Below are 26,991 nucleotides of genomic sequence, written 5' to 3'. Positions count from 1 at the left end.
AGGAGAGGAGAGGAGAGGAGAGGAGAGGAGAGGAGAGGAGAGGAGAGGAGAGGAGAGGAGAGGAGAGGAGAGGAGAGGAGAGGAGAGAGGAGTCGCTGCAACATGGGAGTGGAGAGGAGAGGAGAGAGGAGGCGCTGCAACATTACAGCAGCAGTGGAGAGGAGAGGAGAGGAGAATAGAGAGGAGGCGCTGCAACATTACAGCAGCAGTGGAGAGGAGAGGAGAGGAGAAGAGAGAGGAGGCGCTGCAACATTACAGCAGCAGTGGAGAGGAGAGGAGAGGAGAAGAGAGAGGAGGCGCTGCAACATTACAGCAGCAGTGAGCAAAAGACTCGACCCCAGTATACCTGAGTCAAAACTACTCCCGGTCAAATATTAGGCTACACCAGCATAATGGTGAAAATAGAAGACCTACAAAGTAGACCTGTTATTTGTAGGCTACTATTATATGAAATGGGGTGTAAGTGGTAAATTCATTATGCAGCCCTACTTTTCCCCGTTCCTAGAAATGTAGTCAAGTGAAAGAATAATATTTGTCTTGGAAATGTAGTGGAGTGAAAGTCATGATTATCCAAAAATGTATTCACAGATACTTGAGTACATGTACTCAAGAAAATGTACTTTGTTGTCCACCACTGCGTTACAGACAGACTTCATCATCCCCCCAACAGTCCTTCAGCTGACCTCCAGGGCAGCTTTCTTAGAATATGTGTGCGTGCGTGTGTGTGTCTCTCTCTGCATTCCAAAGGGGTAGAGGTGCAAAGGGGGGGGTCTCAGAGCACGTGAGAGGGAAGACAGATTGTGCAAAGGGGTACCCTTACCCCTTTGCACAATCTGTCTTCCCTATCACGTTACGGTAAAGGGGCAGACGGTTGGATGAAAGATATACAGGTTAAAAAAAATTACATTGCAGAGTTTGTCTTAATTCCCTACAAATCCTGTAGGGAGCACGTATAGTTGAATAGTAGTAGGCTAACTGTATATTTATGAACATCAACAAGTTTTGTTATATCGTCTAAATTTAAGCAAAAAAAAACTGCAGTGTATCCTATATGTATATGATGTGAGCTTATAGAGGGCAAAAAAGTATGTTGCCTAGTATAGAACCCTAGGGGACTCCGGTCAACTGACAGTATAGGGTTTAAGTCGTTAGAAAAGGGTTACAACGATGGTCTGTGGCGAAAAGATTTAAATTGGCCATGAGCTGCATTTCTCCCTCTTTAGCCCATGCAGTTAACACTGATCGTGGAGCCATAGGGTCCATTTTACCACACGATTTAACTTGTGTAGAGACTGTGAAGGAAAAAATAAGACGAAACGATTAAAATAATAACTACTCTCTTATTGCGAATAGGCCAGAGGCTTTGGATTTTAGTACTGCAGCTTTGAAGTGCCTCTCCAGGGGCCTTTCACAACCACCGCAATATGATTTAGCACAACGAAAACTGTGGTGGATTTACAGTCCATAAGAGAGAGAGAGAGAGAAAACAAGAGAAAGAGAAGGTATTGAATGAAATAACATAGTACTAAATCCTGTACAGTGTGCTCTTTCCTTAAATCTCTGGCGTAAACTCTTCATCTAAATCTGTCTGTTTAGTCGATGCTGTGATTGCGTGGCAATTTGATATGTTTTTTTTTATATTCCCTATCCACTCTATCTATCTGTTAGCAGTATAAGGTTGTCTTCTAATTAATCACTTTGCTTTTCCTCCCTATAGATGAGTTTCCACAAGTCAAATCCACTTATGAAAATTAGCCTCGGAAAACCCAGACGTTTATGAAAATAGACCACGGAAGTACGTGTATACAGTACACACACACACACACACACACACACACACACACACACACACACACAGCATAATATAGTGATGTCATCATGGTGAATGGCTCGAATGTATTCAGCCCTATGGGGATCAATACACAGTGCTGGTCGATCAACACAGACAATGTGAGAAGTGGTGCCAGTCGATGCAAGACTTTTTAGTTCAGAGGAGTGACACGCACGCACGCACGCAGTGCACCCACTTTTGTAATGTTTAATGACAGAGACTGGATGATAAGTTTGCAAAACCACTACAAACTGTTGTATGACGTGTGAAAAAGAAAAGCGTTTGCCTCACTCGTAAATGCTCCAATATTCACAGTAGCCTACACTTCTGATACTTTCCTATTATGAAACTAACGCAACAGTCTCTAGCTTGTGACCTGTTAGGCCTCACTCACACTGTTGCAACAGCATGCATACAACATTTGTCTTGTGTCTTGTCCGTGTTTAATGGCCGCCCCCCAATGCATTTCCAATGGAAGTCACATGGTTTGACAAAACATTTCTGTTTGATGCGGGGGAGGGGGGCACAACACACAGCCATCAAACACAAATGTTTTGTCAAACCATGTGACTTCCATTGGAAATGCATTGGGGGCGGCCATTAAACACGGACAAGACACAAGACAAATGTTGTATGCATGTTGCAACAGTGTGAGTGAGGCCTAACAGCGAGACATTTCCATAAAGGAGGGAGAGGAACAGGAAGAAAGAGGACACGCACGCACACAAAGTGACTACACAAAACAAAAACACAAACGGAACCAGGTTAGGCTTGACCCAATTGCCAGAGCTGCAATCACAGCAAAAGCAGCATGATGCAAATCAAAGTTATTCACCCACAACAATGACATAACAAGACCCAAAACTGGTTCACAAAATATGACAGGCACAAGGTTGTGCTCAGCTTGTACACCAACAGCATGCGGAGACAGATGAACACTGCCTTTAGTTTATACTATGTGAGGTCACAGGCAGGGCTGGACTGGCCACAGGACGTACCGGGCATATTCCCGGTGGGCCGCGACCGTAGGGACTGTAGGCCAATAGGCGGCAGGCCACCGGGAAAGGTCTGGGCGTGCTGCCATTCTGCCAGTGCCATCATGATAATTTCACTGTATACCTGTATCAGTGAGTGACAAATAAACCCTCTACAAAGGGTTGTGTGTAGTTGTCTGTTGGTTTGTATCATTTACGTTGTTCTGTAAAAGTGGTGGTACTGGGGCTTGTTTGTTTGTGTGTGCCTCGACGGAGCGGGCGGTAGAGTTTCTGCTATCTGCGCACTGGTTGTGGTGGCGGGCCGGTCTGGGCCAGGTAATGAATTTGGATGCTATGCTACCATAGTAGTCTCGCATGGACAGACTGCTGCCTCACAACATTTCCAAATGCTTCCGGTCATACAGTCTGGAGCACGGACGCTCTTTTCATACCCCATAGGTGGCACAGGAAAGAAAGTACAGTTGAATACAAGGTCTGCTAAGAGGATTAAAAACCCAAGAAAGCCTACGGCTTGGTTCCATTGGGGTCCTTCATATTCAATTCATCTGAAGCAGCTCGACTCCCCAGTCCTCATATACATTGAAGGAAGCATTAGCTCAGTTCAGGGCTCTCCCCAGGTTGACAGAGGGAGAGTTGCACCTACTGTAGGATTAGAACCGGGGTGACAAAAGTGGGTTACAAAATCCTGGGTGGAAGCCCCGCCTCCCCCACTTCCATTTTGTCTTTATAGTCCCGCAAATGGCTCGCAAATGCGTAGTTCCAGACTCTATATAGCATTCAGAGAGATTTGCACTCTGAGCTATCTAAAACATTTGGAAATATACTACATGAAAAAACAAGAACGGAGCTCACAACTCACTTTTAAAATGCTCCAAATATATTCACAGCAGCAACAGAACAACGTTGCGACCTTGCGGTCTTGTTGAAATGGAAATACTTCATGGCCTAAATGGTTTTATTATGATTTCCGCTTTCATGTCAAGGAAAGCTTATTTTCGGTTATTAGGACATGAACGTTTCCGATTTTGAATATTGATTCTTGAATATATATTCAATTAAATACTTTAAATCGTGAATATGTGTGGAAATCAATGCTATTCAAATGTTACAGCTTAAAGGACTATTCAATAATTCAATAAAAGTGCACAACATAAATGTACAAGGATCACTTGGCCTAATGAAGTAAGATGTTAATTACAGATCAAAATACAGCCAGGGCCAACTACTTTCTCTCTGACATGAGTGTAACTGTACCAGCAATGGGTATTTTGTACTTTTCTATTTTCTATTCTATTTTCTATTCTATTTGTATTGCTAATGTGAACATTAGAGGTATGTTTACTTGGGTACATTGTATTTACATGCCGTGTGTGGTGCCTGGTTAATGCTGTTCATATATGCTGTTCATATATGACGTGTTTACTGTTGAGGGCGTGCAGGAAAAGCCCTGTGAGTAGAGTGAGTGCTCATTAATGGCACCGGTGTGAGCTGGCTCAGTCAGAAACTCAGAACAAGCTGAGTTGCAGTGGTGCGAGGAGCTCTCCTTACGCCAAGAAAGAGCGTCCTCAAATATGAAAGATAAGAGAACGTAGAGTAGCTCCTAAAAGAATCTGCAGAAGGCGCACATGGTATGTTACATGTTGTTGGTTTCTTTGTTTGTAAACAGTGTTGTCGTTCCGTTGATTGTTTGTGTATGTTTTATTGTGTTTGTTTACCCATAATCCTGAAGTCATGATTGACCAACAAGTTACAACAAAGACATTTACATTGCACATTTCATGGTATTTAAGAGAATATTTGTATGTTTTGTGTTACAGTTTTCACGGTGTCCAAAAGGAAAATAAAACTACCTTAAAGACATCTGTTGGAGCGTTGTCATATTTCTGCTGGCTAGGAGCCGCTACAATGAGTAATGACCAAGAGAATTCTAAAGAGGGCTTTTCGATTTAAATGTAAGAGATGGCTTGGCTATTAAGCAACCCTCTCTCTCTCTCTCTCTCCCCCTGGTCCAGCTGCTGTTTTGTCTTTAATGGAAAACTAGGCAGCCGTGATATGTAAAATCAAAGCTTCTTCACCGCTGACAAACATTGCAGCGTATTACAACTCCACTCATTACCGTGGAAACTGGGGATAGCTACACACACACACACCATTTAATCACTTCCATGTGTTTATCGAAGGGAGAAGTGTGCCCTCATGGGCGTGGCCAAGTTCTTCCTTCTATCCAACCTCTTCCTTAATATTGTCCTAAACCTTAACCTCACAGAAAAAACATATGGCTAACCTTAACCTTACACTAACTATTTAGTGGATTTTTTTCTGGGACATGGTGATGTTATGTGAACCTGGGCCCCTTTCAACCAGAAAGTATTTCTGCCAGAAAGCCATCAGAAAAAGTGTCTCCCTGTTGCGTACGTATAGCCTGTATGAGTTCCATATTGTCCTCCCATTCTGAAAATGTATGTTCTGTTTATTAAAGAGACCGCTGCTATTGACCAAACACTCTAGAGTAGAGATGGGGAGACCACTGCTATTGTCCAAACACTCTAGAGGAGAGATGGGGAGACCGCTGCTATTGACCAAACACTCTAGAGGAGAGATGGGGAGACCGCTGCTATTGTCCAAACACTCTAGAGGAGAGATGGGGAGACCGCTGCTATTGTCCAAACACTCTAGAGGAGAGATGGGGAGACCGCTGCTATTGACCAAACACTCTAGAGGAGAGATGGGGAGACCGCTGCTATTGTCCAAACACTCTAGAGGAGAGATGGGGAGACCGCTGCTATTGACCAAACACTCTAGAGGAGAGATGGGGAGACCGCTGCTATTGACCAAACACTCTAGAGGAGAGATGGGGAGACCGCTGCTATTAAAACGCATGTTTTATGATAAATGCTTTTGTGATGTATTTCCCATGCTTTTGTTCTTGATTATTGTAAGTCGCTCTGGATTAAGAGCGTCTGCTAAATGCCTAAATTGTAAATTGTAAACACTCTATAGAGATGGGGAGACCGCTGCTATTGAACAAACACTCTAGAGGAGAGATGGGGAGACCGCTGCTATTGAACAAACACTCTAGAGGAGAGATGGGGAGACCGCTGCTATTGTCCAAACACTCTAGAGGAGAGATGGGGAGACCGCTGCTATTGACCAAACACTCTAGAGGAGAGATGGGGAGACCGCTGCTATTGACCAAACACTCTAGAGGAGAGATGGGGAGACCGCTGCTATTGAACAAACACTCTAGAGGAGAGATGGGGAGACCGCTGCTATTGAACTAACACTCTAGAGGAGAGATGGGGAGACCGCTGCTATTGAACTAACACTCTATGATAGCTATCAGAATATAGAGCTATTTAAGACATTTTTTAATTAAAAACTGAAAGAAAGAAAATCACTTAAACCCCCTTTTAAGTGTTTTTCTTTGTCCTTTCTCCCTGGGAAGCAGTATTCCAACACCAAACATGGTTGCACCATGGGCAATCTATAGCCCCTGTTGTCTCTCACACGTTTGCTGCCTGTGTGAAAAAATCACACTCGTGTGAAGTGAGGGGCGCTCTTATCATCATACATCATCTCATTCTGGCCAATCACAATTTGTGTCCTCACTTTTGTCTTCAATGTTTGTGCTTACACACTTTTGTCTTCAATGTTTGTGTTTACAAAGACCCTCAAAGCTGGACATAGGAGGGGCTAGCACCCCTCAAAAATGTGTGTTTAATAATTGTCCATGCACAGCACACACATGTGATGCTGAATCATAATTAAAACATTTGCTCAGATAACTTTAAGATATGCATTCTTAAGATTGTCCACATATCATTAATTTCCAATGGTATACATTTTCTTTTTAAATTACTTAAATGTCAATACATCTGAACAAAGTATAGTCATTTTGTCAAAATATATATCATATCAGGATTAAAACTTTGTATTTATCTATATCCAACAGCTGGAATCGAAACGCAAACATCAAACAACCAGCAGTCAGCCAGCCAAAATTATGCCTCACCAAGAGCCAAACAGAGATCTACACACACCGCTAGCAGTCGAAAAGGAAGATAAAGCATAGCGTATCACACAGGTAGGGTGACTGTCGGGGGTGGACTCACCTAGTTGTGCCAGATTCACCTGCAGAGACTGATGCCAGTAGTGACTGATGCCAGCAACAGGTTCTCAACCCCAACTCGTCTTTTTATGTAGAGTTGTCACCCTACCCGACCCGTCAAATGTAAGACGTCTTCGGTAGGCCAAAGAGGACGAGTTGGGGCCTGGGGGTAAATTTGTCAAGTCACGTGACCACTGGCTGTGCTACGAATATGAATTATTATTATTATAGCTACCTTAATAGTTCCTGCTGTAAATTCCGTTTTGATTATTTCCCTAGTGAGAATCAATTTGATGCCTTCCAATTCCATATACTTTCTGGAAATGCATAATGAACGGCCTGATTTACGTCGTTGTCTGTATGCATGCATCTAATATAAATTAATATATTATTATTAAATATATAGGCTCTGTGTGGCTGAAAACCCCCCGCGGGTAAGGTATACCTAATTTGAGATATTTAATACCTAATTCGAGATATTTAATGTGATATCGGTTATCTTTCTCTTCCTATTTTTTTTTCTGCTCTCGTTGCAAAGGATCTTTTAGTCCAGTGGAACATTTCTTTAAAGGGGGAACATTTCTTTAAAGGGGCGGTCTGTGCTGTTGCCTCTCGATTTATTTCTGCACGTAGCACCTGGTTCAAATCCCGCTCATGGCATACTTTTATTTTAAAATGTTCTTTTGTAGCCTATATTGTGTATGGACACAATAGCTACATTTTAGACTGTATCATTATTGTATATTATATTTAAAACAAATAGCAGACCTACAAGCTCGAAATATCGAGAACCACTGATACAGAAACATGAGGTTTTTCATTTTCACCATTTTTCAAAAATAGCAGACCTACAAGCTCGTAGTGCCGCGCTACGAGCTTGTAGGTCTGCTCTCCTCTCCTCTCCTCCAGAAACTGTGAAAACACAAAACAGACCTTTAAAACATGTTTTTTAATGTTATTGTGGTGTACTATGAATCATATAGCATATTCATAACTACTTGGTTAGTCATAATTGTACATATAACTTCTTAACTTGCAAGCCATTTCTCCCTGCATCTCGCAAAGTGCCTTAAACTGTCTGTCTGTCGGCCTGTGTGTCTGTCTGTCTGTCTGTCTGTCTGTCTGTCTGTCTGTCTGCCTGCCTGCCTGCCTGCCTGCCTGCCTGCCTGCCTGCCTGCCTGCCTGCCTGTCTGTCTGTCTGTCTGTCTGTCTGTTTAAGGCACTTTGCGAGATGCAGGGAGAAATGGCTTGCAAGTTAAGAAGTTATATGTACAATTATGACTAACCACGTAGTTATGAATATGCTATATGATTCATAGTACACCACAATAACATTAAAAAACATGTTTTAAATGTCTGTTTTGTGTTTTCACAGTTTCTGGAGGAGAGGGGAGGAGAGCAGACCTACAGGCTAAGACCGCACCCATGTCACCACCCCCCCCCCCCCCCCCCCCTGTCGTATAACTGTAAAGGATATGGGCTGGTGACCATCCGAATGCACCAGCTGCGAGGGCACGTGGTCTGCTTCAGACAGAAGAACACCACGGGCACCAGCTCGGGGTAGGGCACCACCAGCACGCTGGTGTCACTGCTGCCGTCGTCGAAATCGTCTTCATCCCCGAAGCGTCCCTCCTCCGCCACCTCTCCTTCTATGACGTCCTCCATCATCATCATCATCATCGCGGCGGCCCTCTCCTCCTCCTCCTCCTCCTCCTCTTCCTCCTCCTCCTCCTCCTCGTCCTCCTCTTTTTCCTGGGGAGAAGGGGAGGAGCTACAGGAGGCGGCGGGTCTGGGGGAGGAGGAGGGAGTGAGAACGGCATTGTTGTTGTCGTCGTCGCCGTCGTCGCCCCCGGCGATGGCTGTCGCTGTCGTGGTCGTCACGGGCCCTGTGGTTGTTGTTGTTGTTGTTATTGTTGCAGCGGGTCCCTCCTCCTCCTCGCTTGTCATGGCAACGCAACGTTCTGGAAGGACAGAGAGAGCAGATCAATTAAATTAGGAAATTTAACAAATTGAGGGGGAGAAAATTGAAGAAGAGAGAGGAAAGGTGAGAGATCGCAGAGGAGAGGAGGTGGCAGGAAGTTAACGACGGGGAGGAAAGAAAGCAACGAGGTAAGCAGAGTTTAGCGGAGAGGAAGCGGATCAATGGCGTCGTGTGTTATTTCGAGTCTATGTGACAGCGGGGAGTCTGCCAACAGATTTCCAATATTGTAGCGGAGCAGACATTTCTAAATAAAACCTTATTGACAGAACAGTTCATGGCGCAATACTGTGACCGATGACGGCGATTTCATGCTCTATTTATGGGGTGTCAGTAAAGGAAAAGCCAAAGCACGCAGAAAAACACAGACACAGCCAGAGACACACATTCTGAGAGACAGACAGGCGTTGAACATGAATGTGAAACCAAAACAAAGCATGTCTGAACAGCCTTTTGCACAGCCTGTGTCGGTGACACATTACTTGTCATTAAGGATATGCTACAGTAAGACTATACACTGCATGAAAGCTGTGTAGTGTTTCTAGAGAAATTATAAGGCCCAAAATTAAAGCTGCATGGCTCACTGGCATTAGTGGAGTGGTATAGCCGACTCAGTTGTATTTAGAACATTTCGGATGTAATACGTTGTACCTTGAAGTTGACGTCCCCTGGAACCCCAAATAAATGAAGACTCAGCAGCAGTCTGGAGCTATGCAGACTGCTGCTGGGTCTTCATTTATTTAGGGTTCCAGGGGACGGCAAATGCCACCACCTAGCAGTTGCGTTTAATATCAATAGCATATACTGCATCTATTTTTTGTTGTTGTGATAGACACGTCTTTTCATATTATGCAACCATACATTCATTAGCCACACACATTAAGCTCACGTCCCTATTTTGGATATATGGCATCACATAGCATTTTCAAAATGTGTTCACAACATGTCCTGCCATTTCAATTACAATATATATATTTTTAAAGGGCTTGGTCAGGCCATGGCTCAGTGGTCCAGGCACCTTGGCTCTCTCCCCATTTCCTGTCAGCCTACTGTCTGTCCCTCCATACAAAATATTAAATAAAGGCGAAAGCCACAAAAAAAAACATAAAAACAAAACAAAAAAAGGGCTTGGTGACTTTATTTTGCCATAGCTCTGCTGCTGTGCCAGTGCTCAGGCAGGATATTGTGCCACTTGATGTAACATAAAGTCTATTATTACACAGCTTGGTTGAATGCTTGATACTGATTGATCAATCGCTGAATTCAGCTGTGTGTAATTTCTGGATAATGATAATGAATTGCATTTTATAGTGCTTTATCAAGTGCTCAAAGCGGTTTACAATGGTTCATTCATTCATACATTGGGAGGTGAAGCGGCGAACAGTCGACGCCAGCATCCTCACTTCCCACATTCACACACCAATGGTGGCGAGCTCACACCGACCGACTCATTGGAGGCAATGTGGGGTTCAGTGTCTTGCCCGCAAGATACGTAGGCTTATATGTCATATCCAACATGACAGCCAAGTAAACAAACACACTGTCATTTTCTCAAGAACACTTCCGCTTCCACTTCAACTGCATGAAATCATTTTGGAGGAAATACTTTGTTTTATTTATTAAAGCTGCTATGAGCAATAATATATATATATTTTTTTTTCTTTATTCAGACAGCCAGCAATGGGTAGAACGCTCCCAAAAAAGTGTAGTCTCTGTGACACATCTAGGAGTGATCTGCATTCAAAGATAAAAAACCCGCTCGCAATGACAAACCAATCAGGAAGCAGACAGGCAAATGGACAAAGCTTCTAGGGAAATCTTTGAATGCAGATTGCGGCCCCTGGATGTGTCGCAGAGACTAAACATTTTTTGGGAGCTTTCTATCCATTGCTGGTTGTCTGAATACAAAAAAAAGAAAAAGAAAAGGTCATTCAAATGTTGACATTATTATTGCTTATAGCAGCTTTAAGTAACCGTGTAATAAGCGGGATAATATACCCCGTGCCGGTCGTTTTTGAGTCCCTCCTCTATGTCCAGCTTTGTGTGTTTGTGTGTACCACGAAATGTGATGATTTGATTGGCTGAGCACGGAACGTGATGATGTGTGATGATGTATGATGATGATGTATGATGATAAGAGCACCCCTCACTTCACACAAGTGTGACTTTTGTTGTTGTTGAAATAACCCCCATGATTATTAAACACCTTAGCTTTCGCCTCTTTGTTTAATCATCCTGCCGGGCATTATTTCTCAACAACGCCCGGCGTGGGCATAAATATTGAGTCATCAGTGTTATACCTTGACAATGAACATGAAAAGTATGCACATTTTTAACCATGCACTTGAACCCTATACTACATAGTCTGGGAATGTCATAATAGGCAAACATTCTGTGAACAGCTGTCCTACAACAGCCGCCCTGCAGGCCCACAACATGAGCCAATCCAATCCACTTTATTTACCGTATAAAGCACATTTTACAACTCAAAGTTTACAAAGTGCTGTGAAGAATAAAACAAAATACACTCTAGCTAAACACAGAGAACAACAGCAATTGGCAAACACAATACAACAATACAAAACGAAGATACAAAACATATATATAAACCCACAACAATATTTTGGGGGAAAAGGAGGGGGCCAAGGGTAGACCCCTGGGGGACCCAACTAAACTATACAGGGCTTAAATAACTGTCTACACCCCACCCTGTGGTGGTAAACTAGATATCTTTAAGCCACAATATTTCATATTATTATATCTCTCTCTCTCTCTCTCTCTCTCTCTCTTGCACAGCACGCACAGCACACACAGCTGTCAATTATCGTTATCGTAATACCGCTCGCATTCTTCTGCTGGCAGATAAAAGCTGTGTGCCTGTGGATGTTCTCTCTCTCATTCAGATCACCGGCTGCCTGTATACATGTAGCTTGTGTACAGGAAAAAGTACTCCTAGTGATTGTGAGGTTAGCTGTGTGGGATACGAACGAAAATACAAGCCTGGGTACCGAGGCTAGCTATGTGTGTCAACCTGGCCCTGGGGATTGCTAAGAGAGGCCCACACAGACAACTGTAGGGGAATCTGTATAGGACAGGCAATGCCTATTTTTTTTACTTATACAGTTGTTGTGCATGTGAGCTTGTAGTTCTGCTATATTCGAGACACGATGTCTTGAGTATAAATCAAAGGATGGTTACCAGCCGTGTATTACACCGGATAGTGTAGGTATATTTTGTGTGGGTTTTTTAATGCAAATATTGTAAATATTGCACCATCTTGATTGGCTATGCACAATATATCAGGCTTCATTTATTTACATCCAGACGTACTCGACTCCAGTGTGTTTTTGGTCAAATATTACTCAAATACAGTAGGCCGGAGGGGAAAGGAACTGGTTGGAATAACATGTTCCTTCCACGCGCTACGTCCAACCAGGGAAACTCCCCCCTGTCAGGTGTAAAGGAGCAACTTGGACACTCAGGCATGAAGGAAGCATGAGTTCAAGTCCGTTGCTCTCCCCTTGTCCCCCATATAGGGGGACTAGGTTGGTGGAGGGTGTGTAGAGCCCAGGATCACATTAGATGATTGACACAGGGGTGAAAAATGGGTTACAAAATTGTGGGATAAAAAATATATATTAGACAAATACAGTAGGCCTATATAAGTATAAAAGCTGTGAGATAACAGCTTTGAATTATCTTCAGTTACAAAAAAGATAAATCTGAAGTAATTGGTTTTCGAGCCAAGGAAGAAGTGTTAAATTCAGTGCTCCGCTTGACTCGCTAATGTTAAATACAACCCAAGCCAGAAATCTTGGTGTTAGTCATGGACTCAGACCTGAATGTCAACAGCTACAGAAGACAAGTCAGCCGACTATCATCGTAAGAATAAGGATTATATGACTTAATAGCAGGATTTGGAAAAACGTGTCCATGCATTCAACTTGACTACTGTAAAAGTGTCTTTTAAAATCATATACAGCCATGCAGTGCATCAAAATGCTTCTGCTTGAATCCTAGTTATTGTTGAAAACTAATACCAACTAATACCAATAAAGTGGATCACATATATTTACATAACACATTGAGTGGATTAGTGCCAACATTTCTTGCGCTGTACAACATGAGCCATCAAGACCTATAGCTGCAGAACACAGATAATTAAATTGGCACCCAGAAATATACATTTACAGTATGTCGATTGGACTCAATCGAAGAACGAAATCAGCAAAAAAGAGAACGATTCTCCAAAAATAAATAAAAACTGTGCACGCTGTTGGTGAGCAGGTATTACAGCTTAAAGACCTGGTCCACGTTCAGAGCTCTGATAGCTTGAGACAGTGGTTCTCAACCTGTGGACCGAGGACCACCAGTGGACCTTGAGGAGGTTACAGATGGTCCCTTGCTTAAAGATGGAAGAGTTCATGGTAACCAAATGGACCCTTATATATCTTAAACTCTTGAGTGTAAAATGAAACGAAACGGACCCTTACGGGTTCATTTGGTTTCATTTTAGGCTCTCAGGAGTTTAACTTATTGTTAAACATCTGCATTATTTAATTTACAAGAAGTCTACACAATTAGAGAATGTATTGTGTAATATTAATAATAATAATAATAATTTGTATTATTATTATTAGTAGTAGTAGTTTTTAATCAATGTTTGCCTGTTGTCTACATGGTGTCAACATCAATACAGCATGGAAATGTGGACTCAACCTCATTCTCTCTTCAAGTTTTGACTCTGAGAGGCAAAATCTCATCAAATACTGAATAAATAATACTAATACTTTGAAATGAAAAGGGTTGAAAACCGCTGGCTTGAGGGAAAGCTGTCTGTGGTGGCTTTGAGGAAGCATGGGCATGTGTCACACTTCCTTTGACCTTTGTGCGTACATTTCTCAAATGGTGGTATTCATCATCTTCCTCTTTTGTGACTCCAACAAGTCGCTAGTCGGCCATACGTCCATCACATGCACGTCACACACACACACACACGCACATTTGATAGGTCCAGCTTGACCAAGGCTTTTAAATAGAAACTGGACTTCCTCTTGTTGTGGGACTGCCGTTCTCCAACAGGTTGCACAACAAGTGCAGTGTGAAGATCGACTGGAGAATGTCCGAGGTCGTGTATGCGAGACCAGACCTGACAAAGAAGGTGAGATATGGCCGTGGAGAGAGGAGGGAGCAGGATATCATGGAGGAGAGAGGAGAGAAGGAAGACAGGGGAGAGAGGGAGGAGATGATAGTAGACATCTACGTCACTGCGGATGACCTTGACCCTGGGACACAGCGGGGTGCTGCTGTACAGAATCGCACCGCACAAGAGCAGCACGGAGGTATACAAATACAGTATATGCAACAATTAACCCATTTTGACCTGGGAACGATTCTACAAAATTATTTCTAAATCCTGATGTTTCTATGTCAGTCGTTCTCAAACATTTTTCATGTCAAGGACCCCCAAGATTATATGTAATTGGCCGCCGACCTCCATCTGATGTGTTGTTCCAGGGACCTTCCCCCAGAAGCAAAGATTTGAGTTAAAAACGTTGGCTCTGCGCGCTAGGAGCTTGTAGATCTGCTATTTTTCAATAGCTAAATTATAACATGTTTAAAACACCAAAATGGGTTAACTAGCAGCGGTGTAGTGGTGCACGGAGAAGTGTCTATACTCTAAATTCTGAAAAATTACAACTTTAACCACGGCGTAAATAAATGGCATTTGGCAATTTTTTGTGCTGCCAAAAATGATCATGTTTGCAGGCCAACATAATGAGATAGCTTTCTCAAAAAAAGACAAATTGTCAAATAGATTTATGTTTGATATGGTCTATATCAGCACTGGGGAAACAATACTGAAACTTCATATGATGGTCATATTATTTCCTATGAGAGTAAATGTATCATCAAAAGCACAGAAACATCCAAATAGAAATATTAAAACTAAGTGAAAGACAAAATATAGGGTGATTGCCTTGTGTTTTAATCGAATATAATCATCATCATAGTAATTAAATTACTCAATCCAAACCAATGCAGCAAATGTTCCAAATTAGTTATTTATGTTGGCAGCATTGTTAAGATTTTCTTTCTGTATTCAGTCATGTTGGGGAGTTTTTCCTTGTGTGCTTAAGTTGTTAACGGGGGACCGGTTGGCTCATCTAAGAGTGTATAGTGTCGACCTGGTCCACATCTGGTGTAGGTTTCATGACACAAACCGTCGTGATTTCATGATACAGACTTGATTTCGCCTCATAACTGCGAGCATTTGGGTTGTGTTGTGTGACTGTCTGTTTCTGAACAAAAATCAAGCCAAATCACATTATGGAGAAATTATTTGACTGCTGTCCATGTTGGCACTCCAAACCTTTCCCAGTGGACTTGCATACTTGCCATCTTTAGCAAGCGAACACCCCCAAAAACTACATTACATTGGCAGCTATTGTCAAGCGGAGCAAACAAGAGTAGAGTGAGGAGGCAGGGCTGCTGCATGTGGGCAACAGGTGTGTGTGTGTGTGTGTGTGTGTGTGTGTGTGTGTGTGTGTTTTGCTTGCGTGCGAGTGCACTATTGCTATCCTTAAGGAGCTCTATGGATAACGGTTAACTGCTGACAGATAAAGAATGCAAGTATAATGTATAAGTAGGCTATGTTTTGAAATAAATGCATCTATTTTTCCTCTCTCTCTCTCCTCTTCACCTCTCCCCTCCCATGCATTGAAAACTGCAATTATATTGACGTAATCATAATTTCCCCCTCTTTCCTCAATAGCTGCATATTACCAGTTTAACAGTTCTGTCAGCAGGCCAAAAACATTCTGCTGGAATAATATGACACCCGGAAATTGCTTAGAAATAGGACTAAAAAGGTAACTGAAAACGCTTTTCATCATTTCATGTTTTTCAGGCTCTGGTGAGTCAAAGAAGAATTGTTCCAGAGCTGCTGCAGTGTGCCTGGTGCTGCTGTGTCTTCTCTCATTGGCTGGCATCATTATCCTGGTCACACATCGTGAGTGTCATTGTATAAACAGTATCTTTACATGTTATATTTCAGACAGAACTATAGTGTTGATGGCTGTGGCTGCATGCTCTGTCTGCTTGGACCAGGCCTATAGCAACGTTCTTACTCTTGGCACATTAGTTGGCAGAGGCTTATGCAGATAGACGTACCCTTTCTCATCGATTGGCATTATTAAAGCATTTTCTTAATGTATGTAGAGTAGACCAGAGGCCGGGTATTGCCTTCAACAGCACCCTGCATGCTTGGCCCATGGACAGCCACTGCAGTAAACCAGTTGTCTGCACTTGCTGGTATCAACCAAGCCAACAGCAGGCAAGAAGCAGGCATTGTGGCCTCTCTCAAAGGCACAGACCAGTGAATCCCATCGCCTCCATAAGATTGTTATGGACACTATGATGCGTGCACGGCTGGGCCACGGCGCCCCATCGCCATGGAAGTCCATTAGCTGCTCCACACAGCAGACAGCACCAACTAATACTTCTAAGGGTCAAATCCAGATTGAGGCCGGTGGAAGTCATGACCCCATGGGAATCCGTGGCCAGCCCAGGACCTACAGTATACTGTATGACCTGAAAGCAGTGGCCATCTTTCAACCGCAATAAAGAGGTGGGGTCTCATGGATATAGAGCCTTCTGCGCGGGGAGTGGCGACCCGACACTGCAGGTTTCTTGGCTTTCCACCTCGGAGGAAAGCCTGGTCTATGTGTTACTAAATCGCCGTGTGAACCGGTCTAGAGCGGATGGTATAGGCCCTAAAATTATGACCACGGGAATTATTTTGGGTACTTCTGATTCTGCCCAACGCCGGGCACCGCTGTAGAGGCCCCACGGGCACTTCTCAGTGGCAGCACAACGCTGTTGACTTGAGTTTCACACCAATACTGTACACCTGTTTCCCAAAGAATTGTCTCCTCGTCACATTAATATTTACTATTATTAGAACAAAGTATGTATGTAAAGCTCGTCAGTGTGTTGATTCTCTGCCTTGCAGACCAGACCAGTTATGGAGAGCTGCAGTCCAGATATAACAACCTGACCGAACAGAAGGACCAGATACAGTCCAGCTTTGAAAAGATACAGTCCAGATATTACAACGTAACTGAGGAGCGAGACGACCTGAAGGGGCGGCTCTGTGGTCAGTGAGACGTGACCATTTTTCTTCATCGTTACCTTTTGTTGTTCATTTGTCATTAATCTGAGCAAATTAAAAAGCAATATAGCTAACATTATTCTTTTGTTAGAATTACCCGGATGGCAGATATTTGGCAGAGGCTGTTATTACATCTCTACTGAGAGGAAAACCTGGGAGGAGAGCAGACAATACTGTAGAGACAAACAATCAGACCTGATTGCCATAAGCAGTAAAGAAGAACAGGTACAGTATGCGCTCATGTGTGTGATGAAACCTAGCTATTTTCTATTATTATTTGTCATTTCAGTAACCAGCATCGTTTCTGCACAGGACTTTGTTGACAGTTTGAACAAGTGGGTGTGGCTAGGTTTGAGAGAGGAAGAAGGAACGTGGACGTGGGTGGACGGAACACCACTGACTACAATCAAGTAAGACTTTACTAGAGTTATTCTCATCTTCATTTCAACAAATATTTTAACAAAATGTGTTATACAGTACTAGGGTGATGCCCGTTGGGAATACATGCCCCTCCCATTATGCCGTACCCGCTGTACTCTGTGTAGAGTTATATATAAGTTATATACAAGCTAGAGAGTGGACACCTTGTTAGTTTATTTTACTCCGCTTATAGTAATATGCTTAAATTCATACACGTACACTTTGAGCTGCTTTTATTTAGTTCATATAAATGGTAAATGGTGCATTTATATACATGCAGCACACACCGATAAAAGAGGAAACCATGCAAGGCACCAACTAGCACATCAGGAGCAATTAGGGGTACAGTGTCTTGCTCAAGGACACTAACCTTGCGGTTACCATCCGGTCATTAATATTAAATGTTCTTCTTATAACAAACCACGCTATTGCTAAGATAACATACATCCTATCAATTCACTATCCATCTGTGTCTAATATCTAGAATATAATTTGAGGTCATCAAAAAAAAGATAATAATGTGATTTTTAGATAAAAATAAACCTTTTGTAATGAATGTTCCTACAGGTACTGGATCCCTGGTGAGCCGAATAACAACGGAAAACCTCCTAATACAGAAGAAGACTGTGTTGACTTTTCTAATGGGGTTAAGCCTCATAGAGGATGGAACGACGTATCATGTTTTGAAACTAACCTTTGGATATGTGAAAGAGTTCTGTAGTAAAACCATAATTTTCACAACATACACTATTAGTTAGCTGGTATGTTGGTACAGCTATAGGTTCAAGGTTGTCTTTATTTGTCTCTCTTGGGAGAAATTTGTCTTGGAGACAGTGTCACAGCTGCATATTATAACAGACACGTTCACATACGAAAAGGAAAAAACACCCAACATACACAAAACAGAGATATTGCACACATTCCCTTGATAAAGTGCAACTAGTCAATAAAGTGCTTTTGGCAATCCCTGAATCTCTTCCCAGCCATTTTTGCTAGCCTACTTATTTGAGATTTGTACAGTACTTCACAGTTAGATTGCCAAACCAGCTGGACATACACTGTACATGATCTGTGTGTTTACATGTGTGGTCTTTATCTTCTTTGTATTAGGTTTTATGTTAGAAATGTTGAGTATGGGTCCCCAGCATTTAGAATCTGCCGGATGCTAACTTGCATTATGTTAGGCAATTTTCATAATTAGCATATTTAAGCTGGGGTAGGCTACCATTAACATCCAATATAAGGCAACATTTTCAAAATTTCTGATGCTTTTAGTAGCATGTGACGGGTCAAACTAGGAGGTTTTCAATGATTCTGAATCCATTGCAAGTTTTGCACAAAAAACACTCCTTGGGCTAAATTTGGCCATAGCCACAATGTGTTGACTTCACCATATTTGTGATGATGGCTATGGCCGTTTTTTATCCGAGTGTTTTTCATGCAAAACTAATGCTTGTATGGATTCAGAATCATGAAAGACCATATAGTTTAACCGGTCACATGCTACATAAAGCAGAATGACATTTTGAAAATGTTGCCTTATATTGCCCCAGGTTATTATGCCAATTATGAAAACATGCAAGTTAACTTCCGGCAGTTTCTACAATGTCCGGGTTCACAATGGGGCTCTATGGGCTGGCAAGTAGACTATTCTGTCCAAAAATCCCGCAAATCGTTACACACTATCTCTATAGTTCAAGACGTATCTGTGCGATATTTCATATTCCATCCTAATTGGCTAACGTTGGCTTTCAAAGTTTGCAGGATTGGCCCGTTTTGAACAAAAAGCCTCAAATCATGAACACAACGTGCAATTTACGTGAAATCTTTCACAGACTTTCCTATACTAAGCTGAGGAATATATCCCACCCTTTTCACATTGGCCTGTTATAGCGCCACCAACAGGTGGATTTTTGCAAAACACATTTTTGGAACGAAATGCCTCAAATCATCCAATTGCCATCCAAGGCGTGAGAAGAAAAGGCACCCTTTTCACATTGGCCTATTATAGTGCCACCAGGAGGCCACAACCTGACCGAGGGGCACTTTATCTATAGTTAGACATGCATACTAACTGTAGCTCTAAGCTAAAACCACACGCCTCAATCATTATACACCTGCAGCACACTGAAGTGCTTTGAACCAGTCGTCAAGGAAAATATCTCCTCCATGCTATATAGCCGCTACACAGTACTCCCTGCAATGCCGGATATCGGTGTAACATAGCACAACAAGGCACTTTCTCACTCGGATGCCAAGGAGGGGAAAAAGCTGTTTATTAACCACAACTCAGCATTCCATACCACACACAGTGACCCTCCGTTCTCATGTCCAAGCATGGCGGGCCTCGGCTATGTGAATCCCACTATCTCTGCAGCTAGATCCTGACATGTTACTGACAGGTACAGTATACCCCCAGGCAAGTATACGGGTGGTGGGCACTCACGCGTGACCAGCGGAGAGGCTGCAGAAGAGAGTGATGCGGTCACAGGCGATATATACCTAACCTGAGGGACCTGTAGCCTATACACGGTGAGGAGGTGCGTGACGAAGTTCAACAAGTTGAATGTCAAATCAAATCCCAGTCATCGCCCAGAACCGCATGGACCCGCTCATTGAGCAGCTGTCCAAAGAGGAAGCCTGGCTGTGTCAGCACAGCAGCGAAGATCGACCGCGTCGAAGGACAGCTTCTATACCGTCAAGCTACAGTATAATTTGCATGCTGAGCCGACAGCTGAGATGCTGAACGACTGCCGAGCTCCATCATGAACTAAACTCCTTCCCTTCCCACAAGTACAACACCACTCACTTTTGTCAGTTTGCCACTACCAACAATTTACAATTGTATAGGCTACTGCAATTCAAGTATTTTTAGCTTGTTTATGTAGTTATACTGTTTATTTCTAGCATTGCTATTCCTCTGATTTAGTAATATTTTTTATCATACATTATATAGAGGCCTGCAGGAGGGTATGCGCATGCATAAAGTGAGTGGCAAATCGAGAGGCCAAGTGAGTGGCAAAGTGAGTTTAGTGTTGTTTAACGTTGTTTAATGGAATCAGATGTGACTTTTCTGTTTGGATGTATGGGCTGGCCAGAAAGACCATGTAGTTGTATGCCACTCAGTATGCATTCCCACATACCGTACTTGATGATGTATACTGACCTCTCTACCTCATAAAGTACCAACACAGGGAAGAGGATGCATGGGGCTTTTAAAACGGCATGTGATAATACACTACACTCCACAATTTCAACGTAGGCCTATACTAGACAAGCAAAAGTAGAGAACAAAACAGTTTTTTGTTTTTAACTCAAATAGGGCCAGCTGATATTCAGCCATGCTCTTTACTAACTTGAAGTTAATCAACTTAAGGCTTGAAGCCAAGGTAATCTGTTCCACACAGTACAACATGGAGTCCTTTCCCATACAGCTTTTGAAGCTGTAGTACAAAGCATATAGACATAAAAAGGTAGGCGCCTCCTTCGGCTCTGTATCTCCAGGGGAGGCAACACGGAGGCAAGCTTTCCTCAGATTCCTTGCAAAGAATAGCGGAAGCCTGATCGGAAGCATCACAGAAGGGGAAGTTTGGTAGGCCAATCAGAGGTGTGACTCCCTCTTCCCATATAGCGGCACTTGCTTTGGCAATATAAACGTTTGTTTCCTCATCTGTCTATCTATCTATCTATCTATCTATAAATGCAATACGTCTGTAATCCACCTAACTCGAGAACCATTTGCCCCACCGACTTCAAATTTGACACACGCGTTCGACACCACCACAGGGAGTGCAGTGCCCGTCCTTGAGTAGGTGGGGTACACCGTTGTCCAGAACCAGCACAAAAGCCTCTGCCCATGCAGGCTCTGGACAGGGCCCAAATTAGCCAATTGATCACACCTGATCACCCCTAGATTTCCATAATGGAGCTGGCCTGTTCTGACATCACAATATTGTCCTGACATCTGCATAGACTCCATAATTGGGCATGCATGACTAATAACTCCATAATGGACATAACTTATGCACGCTTGACCGTTCTGTTTGGCGCCCCGGCTCTCCACCGTCACCTACTTCGCTGTAAGCAGACCCCAATCAAGTTATTGAAACATCTGACATATAGTTATATATACTATAAACTTACATTGATTACGTCATCCACAAACGTCTTTGAAAACATGTTTTTACATGGTTACGTCATCAGCCAATGCCTGATTGACCGAGCAACGCCACCAACACAAGGAGGCAATCCAAAGGGTCAAAGGGACCACCGACATACGCAGCAAGCTGCCAACTCGCGCTCTGATTGGCCGAGCGTCGCACCGACGTACGCACGCAGCGCCCTGATTGGCCGAGGGTGTCACAGACAGTACTTTGCGCACGCTCTGCTCGCACAAGTAATAACTGGGTGGGGGCATACATTTCCAACTTGCATCGTTCCAAGTAGGCCAGTGCCCAACGGGCAAAGCTCTAGTGTCAATAAGATCCCTTGGATTATGCAGGCATAATCAAATGCCATTGAACAAGTGACCAAATATATCTTTCTTGAGATAATTATGAATAGAATATTTATGATTAGATTGATGGCATAGAGAAGGTCTCATGCACACATGCACATACTGTACGCGTACACAAATGCATGCCATTGTCTTTGTCTCCTTCTGCTCTGCTAAATTAATTATTCAACATGATTGAGTGTTCATTTTCATATTCATGATTAATTATCAGTGCATAATAATTAAGCCTATACTGTACACGCACAGGGCAATAAAGAGCATTCAGTCAGACGCGTCAACCAGAGTAACATTATTAGTGTCATTTGGCGATGTTGGCCCGCGGGTCATGGCTGCCAATGACCCTCAGCTACTGGGTGTTCGAATAATAATTGTAATGTGATTTTACAACTGTCTCTTTTCACTTTCAGTAGGACATTAACCCCAAGCCACTAGTCTGGAAAATTGTATCTACAGTTGCCAGCCCCCTTTGTGCCAACCGACTCTCCCCTGACACTGTAATTATTAGACAATGCCGGATGTGACCGGCATTATCCCGGCATGAACCCGACCATTACTATGCCGAGGAGCATCAATGAGTACAAAATGATTTACACACCCTTAGATGCATGCAGTGTGTCTCTTCCATTTATGTGACCTTCATCGTTGCATACGTGACTTTTCTTTTTAAATGGCTGGTGAATTGTTTGTCACAATACATTAAGTGATCTTATTTTCATTCCCTGACCTGTAACCTATAGCGTTGATGCATGCATATTTTAAACATTATATTCTCGGAGGGGGAAAAAAAGCAACCGCAATAACACCACCTGTTGAATCATGCACTCTGATTGATGCAGAATGGCAGAATGGCTGACTGTGAACTCAATTACTTCCCCAATTGACCTTAGTTTCCGCTCACTCCCCTCACTAGCTTCACTTTAGAAATGCATATAAATCCTGTCGTCTTGACATCTAGCACCTGTTGTGTCACTGTGATAAATGCTTTACTGTCTGTGATGGGACGCACGCGCACACACACGCACACGCACACGCACACGCACACGCACACACTGAATAAAACACTGCCACAGTATGTTCACATCCAGTCAAATGAGATTAAAATCACAGATCTGTGTGTTCAGAGTGGCAGCGAAATCCATCCCTGAATCAGATCTGTGCCACATCCAGATTAGAATCCGATTTGTTTAAATAAGTCTAAACACAAACAAGTCACATCATGGAATCTGATCAGGTTTACTGCGTTCAGAAGACTGAGACGGATCTCCTGAAATCAGATTTGAATCGGATGTATGGTGCAAATCACATTTTGTAAAAAATCGGATTTGTGACTTGTTTGTGGACGGGAACACGTTTTGGTGTTTTAACTAAGCATTATTTAGCTATTGAAAAATAGCAGATCTACAAACTCATAGCGCGCCACCGAGTGGCGCGTGATGAACTTGTAAGTCTGCTATTTTTTTTTAATCGTAAAAATGAGGCACAAATCTTTGAATTTGTATTCTTTCAGAGCGAACGTTTTTTTTATTTCGACGTCAGGTCTAAATGGGTTAAAACAAATCAGATTTCAATCTGGATTTGGCTGCCAGTGTAAATGGGGCGTTTACTGCGGAGTCGGACAGTCCATTTAGCCAAATGCACTAGTGAGGACTACGTAGAAAAGATTCCAGAGAAAGTTCCCCATGCATATCTATTCTATACACACTCATGTACAGGCTGACAAATCTTCAAACAAGTGCTTCAAGCTTGTGTCTGAAGCTAGTATAACTGGTGTTGGGGCTGATTTGTTGTGTTCTGATGTGACAGACAGCCTCATTAGTGAGCGCTAGACCGTGCTTCTGGCTTATATGGACTGTGGGCTAAGAGCCAGACATTTAGACACATCCACATCATGCACACGCACGCACGCACACTGGATCTATCAAACTAAGCTCCTCAGCTCTTAACATTTGGTTTCTCTGGTCAGTGTCTAAAGCTGAGGCCACCTTTCATATCAAATAAACAGATGTAGGCATCACACGTATAGAATCAAGATTAAAAGAGTGAGCTAGGCTGCGAGTCCTGCGACCACCCATTGGTGTTTCCTATCAACGCTCACATTTGCTCATCAACTTTCCCATGAGGAACAGAATCTCGACAAACAATCAAAGGGCCCGTGCCACCGTGCTCCCATGACACTCGCTCAGCAATTGATTTGGAGGTCATAAAAGTAACTACATTGGTAGACGAATAGCACTCGCGCTGCCAAGGTTAAACAATTCCATTTTCTGTGTAGCTCAACAGGCATTGCATGGCTGGCACACCGCTAAGGGTTGGGGTGATCCATTCCTTGAGTAATAAACTCGGTAAGGAACGAGAGAGGGAGAGAGCTACTCTTCAAAGAAGCCAGCTAGAAGAGAAAGGTTGAATGTAGGATAAAAGAAAAGGACCATTTAGACAGGAAGAGTCACCGGTGACACCCAAAAGGATGAATTTATTGAGAAATGACTTGTTATGGTGCTAAACCTGTGAGCAGCAGCTATATAATGGGAGATAGGCCTACATGATGTGCTGAAGAGGCAGCCGACACACCTGGAGCGACAAGGACAAAGTGCCTGGAAGTGGACTGAAATGAAGAATGGATTACTTTAAAACACTTTCAGATTTCAAACAAAAGACTGTCAAAGTTTAATTTGCAAGCGGTAGCTGAGGTGAGAGTGAAAGAATCGGAGAACTCGGATCACGATATGAGGGGAAGATGAAAGTGGAAGATTAAAGTGCTGCATATATATCCCCAGAGAGAAACCTCGCCATGGGAAAGGAAAGGCCTGGAAGAGACAGCTAAGGAAGAGAAGGAAAAAAAGAGAAAAGTTACAAACGATAGCTAAAGAGATGAAGTTAAAGTGATAATCATTCATGGGGGCCTGAGGATACATCATACAGTATGGGCCCAGTATTACATTGTATGGTTTATTGGTCCCAGTATTGCTGGCAATGGAGCTTTAACCCATTCTGTACGGGAACCCCTTTTGGTGTTTTAACTATTGAAAAATAGCAGATAGCCACCGAGTGGCGTGCTACGAGCTTGTAGGTCTGCTATTTTTGAAAAATCTTAAAAATGCGGCACACATCTTTGAATATATATTCTTTCTGGAGACTTTTTTTTATTTTATTTCGACGTCAGGCCTAAATGGATTAATCTTTATCCAATATCATCCTGGCTTTTGACAGGCCTATATTGTTTGTTACGTAAGTTACATTTTACTAGATCTCCTGAGATATGGCATATTGTTATTCTCATATGCACAGCACTCTATATGATCCCCATGCATATAGCCGCCTGCTCTGTTGTTGTTTGACTTATGTCACTTTTTGAAGCTGCTCTGGATAATTGCTAATTGCCTGAAGGTAATTTCTCATCACCTACTGAATTAGCTACCGTGATATTGAAAGCAACATGGTAAGAATTGCTACCAGAAGAGGTGCTGTAAGGCTACACACACATACAGTACTGTACAGTATGCACACAATTAAGGGAACGTTACATTCAAGCAAGTCAAAGCCTCCTACTGCTGCTAATACACGTATAATGAATAGAGTAAAAGTGTGTGTGTGTGTGTGTGCACGCGTGCGCTCGCTGTGTGTGCTGTGTGTGCGTGCGACATGTGCCAGGGGCGCCTAACTTTGATTTGGAGTGGGGGTGTCCAAGAGATCTGCAGGGGTGCTCTCGTCATACCATAATTAAATTACATTAACGAGACAGACAGAATTCAGACTTTCAAAGTATCAGAAGTTTATAGTATTCGAATACTGGAGTCAGTCTTATGCATCTTCAATGGAGACTCACAACCCGACTCAAAGAACAGCAACTGAATGAGAACTTTTATACTGCTGACACAGCATGCGGTCGCTGGTTCCACAGCAAGTATACAGATATACAACACTTTCTCTCAGTCCATCTCTGGACCCACAGGTCACAATGTCAACAAAGATAAGCCATCTGGCCCCACTAACCTAATATTGCCTCAAGGCAACACAGGAACAAGATTAGCACAGGAATTAACACAGCTAAATGCTAACGTATGAGTTCTCTTATGAATGACGTAGTTTATCCCAAACCTCCTCGACATTGGGGCACATTTTACAATACAATAAAAAATCCGGGGAGATCCGGGGGAATCACAAGGACACATATTACTACTACTTACTTCTGCCAAAAAAAAGTCAAAGTGATTGAAAGTCACAATTTGCTCAGTTAAATAACAAACGTGTTGAGAAAAACATATTGCATAGCCTTTAATTACAGGGATGTCGAACTCAACTTGGGGCGAGGGCCGCATTGGTCAAAAGGTCACTTGATGGGGGCCACAACCAGTTGCGGACACACGCTCGATGTCTCAGTCAGTCACTGCTATAATATATATATATATATATACTACTGTAATTAATAAACAATGCAATAAGGATCCCCAACAAAACATTTGAAAGTAAAACATTTAAATTTGAAGTAAAGACATTACTTGTCTACCCGTTTACATATGCTAATATGCAAAATATCTGCAGTTTCGGTTCAGTAATGTGTGGCTTTTGTTCTTATGTTAATGGATGGCTTCAAATGGCTCACTTTGTTTTTCTTCCCACAATAGGCCTATATATCAATTTATAAAAATTGTCTAATTTTTTTTAGAATAGTAGCTACTGTCATTATTGACTTTCAATATTATATTATTATAATTTGAGAGATGCTAGTTTTGTTTAAGAATCAAAAATCTGTATTTATAGCACGTTTAAAACATAAGCTGACCAAAGTGTTATAGGCATATAGTTTCACAATGTAATGTAGATGTGTCAACTGTGAGCAGTTTAGATTTATTGATATTAATTACAGAGAAAGCTTGCTTACAGAGATATGGTGTGCCAAACGCTCATATTAAAGTTTAATATGAGTGCTCTGTCCTGGGACATTTTACTTTTACATTCAGGCTGTGTTTCTA

At 42.5% G+C, this 26,991-nt stretch overlaps 2 protein-coding genes across 2 annotated transcripts in view; one reads left to right on the top strand and one right to left on the bottom strand.

The window, feature by feature from the left end:
- The window catches only part of LOC310858302 (voltage-dependent T-type calcium channel subunit alpha-1I-like), a gene marked incomplete at its 3' end in the record, with an annotated part of 208,422 nt that extends 199,982 nt beyond the window's left edge, over positions 1–8,440 (bottom strand). Inside the window, 1 exon segment of the mRNA XM_083764409.1 lies at positions 8,412–8,440. Within this exon segment, the coding sequence (XP_083620535.1) occupies positions 8,412–8,425 (14 nt within the window). The 5' untranslated portion in view covers positions 8,426–8,440.
- Positions 8,441–12,738: 4,298 nt separating this feature from the next.
- The window catches only part of LOC310858301 (uncharacterized protein), a gene marked incomplete at both ends in the record, with an annotated part of 38,247 nt that continues 23,994 nt past the window's right edge, over positions 12,739–26,991 (top strand). The window contains 7 exons of the mRNA XM_083764408.1: positions 12,739–12,794; positions 13,995–14,254; positions 15,823–15,924; positions 16,927–17,070; positions 17,177–17,310; positions 17,398–17,495; positions 18,073–18,178. Coding sequence (XP_083620534.1) covers positions 12,739–12,794; positions 13,995–14,254; positions 15,823–15,924; positions 16,927–17,070; positions 17,177–17,310; positions 17,398–17,495; positions 18,073–18,178 — 900 coding nt within the window. The remainder of the gene's footprint in view (positions 12,795–13,994; positions 14,255–15,822; positions 15,925–16,926; positions 17,071–17,176; positions 17,311–17,397; positions 17,496–18,072; positions 18,179–26,991) is intronic.

Source organism: Protomyctophum parallelum (genome assembly GCF_964188405.1).
Source record: "Protomyctophum parallelum genome assembly, chromosome: 5".
Taxonomy (NCBI): Eukaryota; Metazoa; Chordata; class Actinopteri; order Myctophiformes; family Myctophidae; genus Protomyctophum; species Protomyctophum parallelum.
The sequence above is the reverse complement of the archived record's forward strand: the minus strand, read 5'-3'. Positions and strand labels throughout refer to the sequence as shown.